General features: G+C 37.6%; 1 protein-coding gene across 1 annotated transcript in view; it reads right to left on the bottom strand.

The window, feature by feature from the left end:
* CCDC141 (coiled-coil domain containing 141) overlaps positions 1 to 962 on the bottom strand; it is a 199,312-nt gene that overhangs the window by 75,590 nt on the left and 122,760 nt on the right. Inside the window, exon 7 of the mRNA XM_004375579.2 lies at positions 768 to 940. Within this exon, the coding sequence (XP_004375636.1) occupies positions 768 to 940 (173 nt within the window). The remainder of the gene's footprint in view (positions 1 to 767; positions 941 to 962) is intronic.

Here is a 962-nt window from a genome sequence, read left to right as displayed (position 1 = left end):
ATCTTCATCTAAAGCACAATAAAAAAAAATTAATTAAAAAAAAAAAAAAAGACCTGCCTAGCACACTGGTTAAGAGCATGGGATCTAGGACCTGTACACTTGGATTCAAATTCTGGCTCTACCACTAACTGGCTGTGTGTCCTTGTGTAAGTTACTTAACCTTTCTGTGTCTTAGTTACTTTAATTGTAAAAGGCAAACATTAATAGTACATGCCTTATAGATTTCTGTGAGGATTGATGAGATAATACTCCTAAAGCTCTCAGCACAGTCCTTGGTACGTGGCGAGTTTCTTAGAAATGTGAACTATTATTATTAGTATCACCCTTTACTTGGGGCTTGTTTAGTGTGCAATGAAGGTCATAAATCAAAGAAAATTCTGGTACTTTTATTTAAAAAGGGAAAACAGGGAAAGGATCTACTCAAGGCTCATGAAATAACAGGCAGGAAGAAACTCTATGGAGATACTAGAACATAAAAAGCACTGAGATCTAAAGCTCTGTTTTCTATTTTGTCCATTTCGTCTCCCTTGCTCAGAAACTCATAGTGAGAAAGCTTTAGCGTCTTTGAGTTCTTGGCTCAGAATATGGCCTCACAATGCTGTGTTCAAGAATCGCTGTTGACCAAAATTCAATAGCTTCTTTTAAGCCATGTCATAATGCAGCAAAAACATCAGAAACAGAAAAAAGTCACGCAAACTTATTTTTTAATAGGTTGTGGAAACTGTGAAAAAGCTTGTTACACGGAAGAAGAAACAGACTTTACTTACCTGCAGGAGTCTACTTGGTTGATTAAGGCTTGCCCCTTTCGCAAAGCATCAGCTGTGCAGTCTTTAATTTCTCTGTGTAATTCCGCATGCCTCGCTGCCAAGACAGGCAGACTTAAACCTTCTGATTTAAGGAGCTTAAGGTAAGCTTCAACTCTTCCAAGTACATCAAATGCCTGCCAAACAAAACATACTTTC

This window comes from Trichechus manatus, unplaced genomic scaffold (genome assembly GCF_000243295.1).
Source record: "Trichechus manatus latirostris isolate Lorelei unplaced genomic scaffold, TriManLat1.0 scaffold00037, whole genome shotgun sequence".
Taxonomy (NCBI): domain Eukaryota; kingdom Metazoa; phylum Chordata; class Mammalia; order Sirenia; family Trichechidae; genus Trichechus; species Trichechus manatus.
This window is presented reverse-complemented; position numbering and strand designations above follow the sequence as displayed.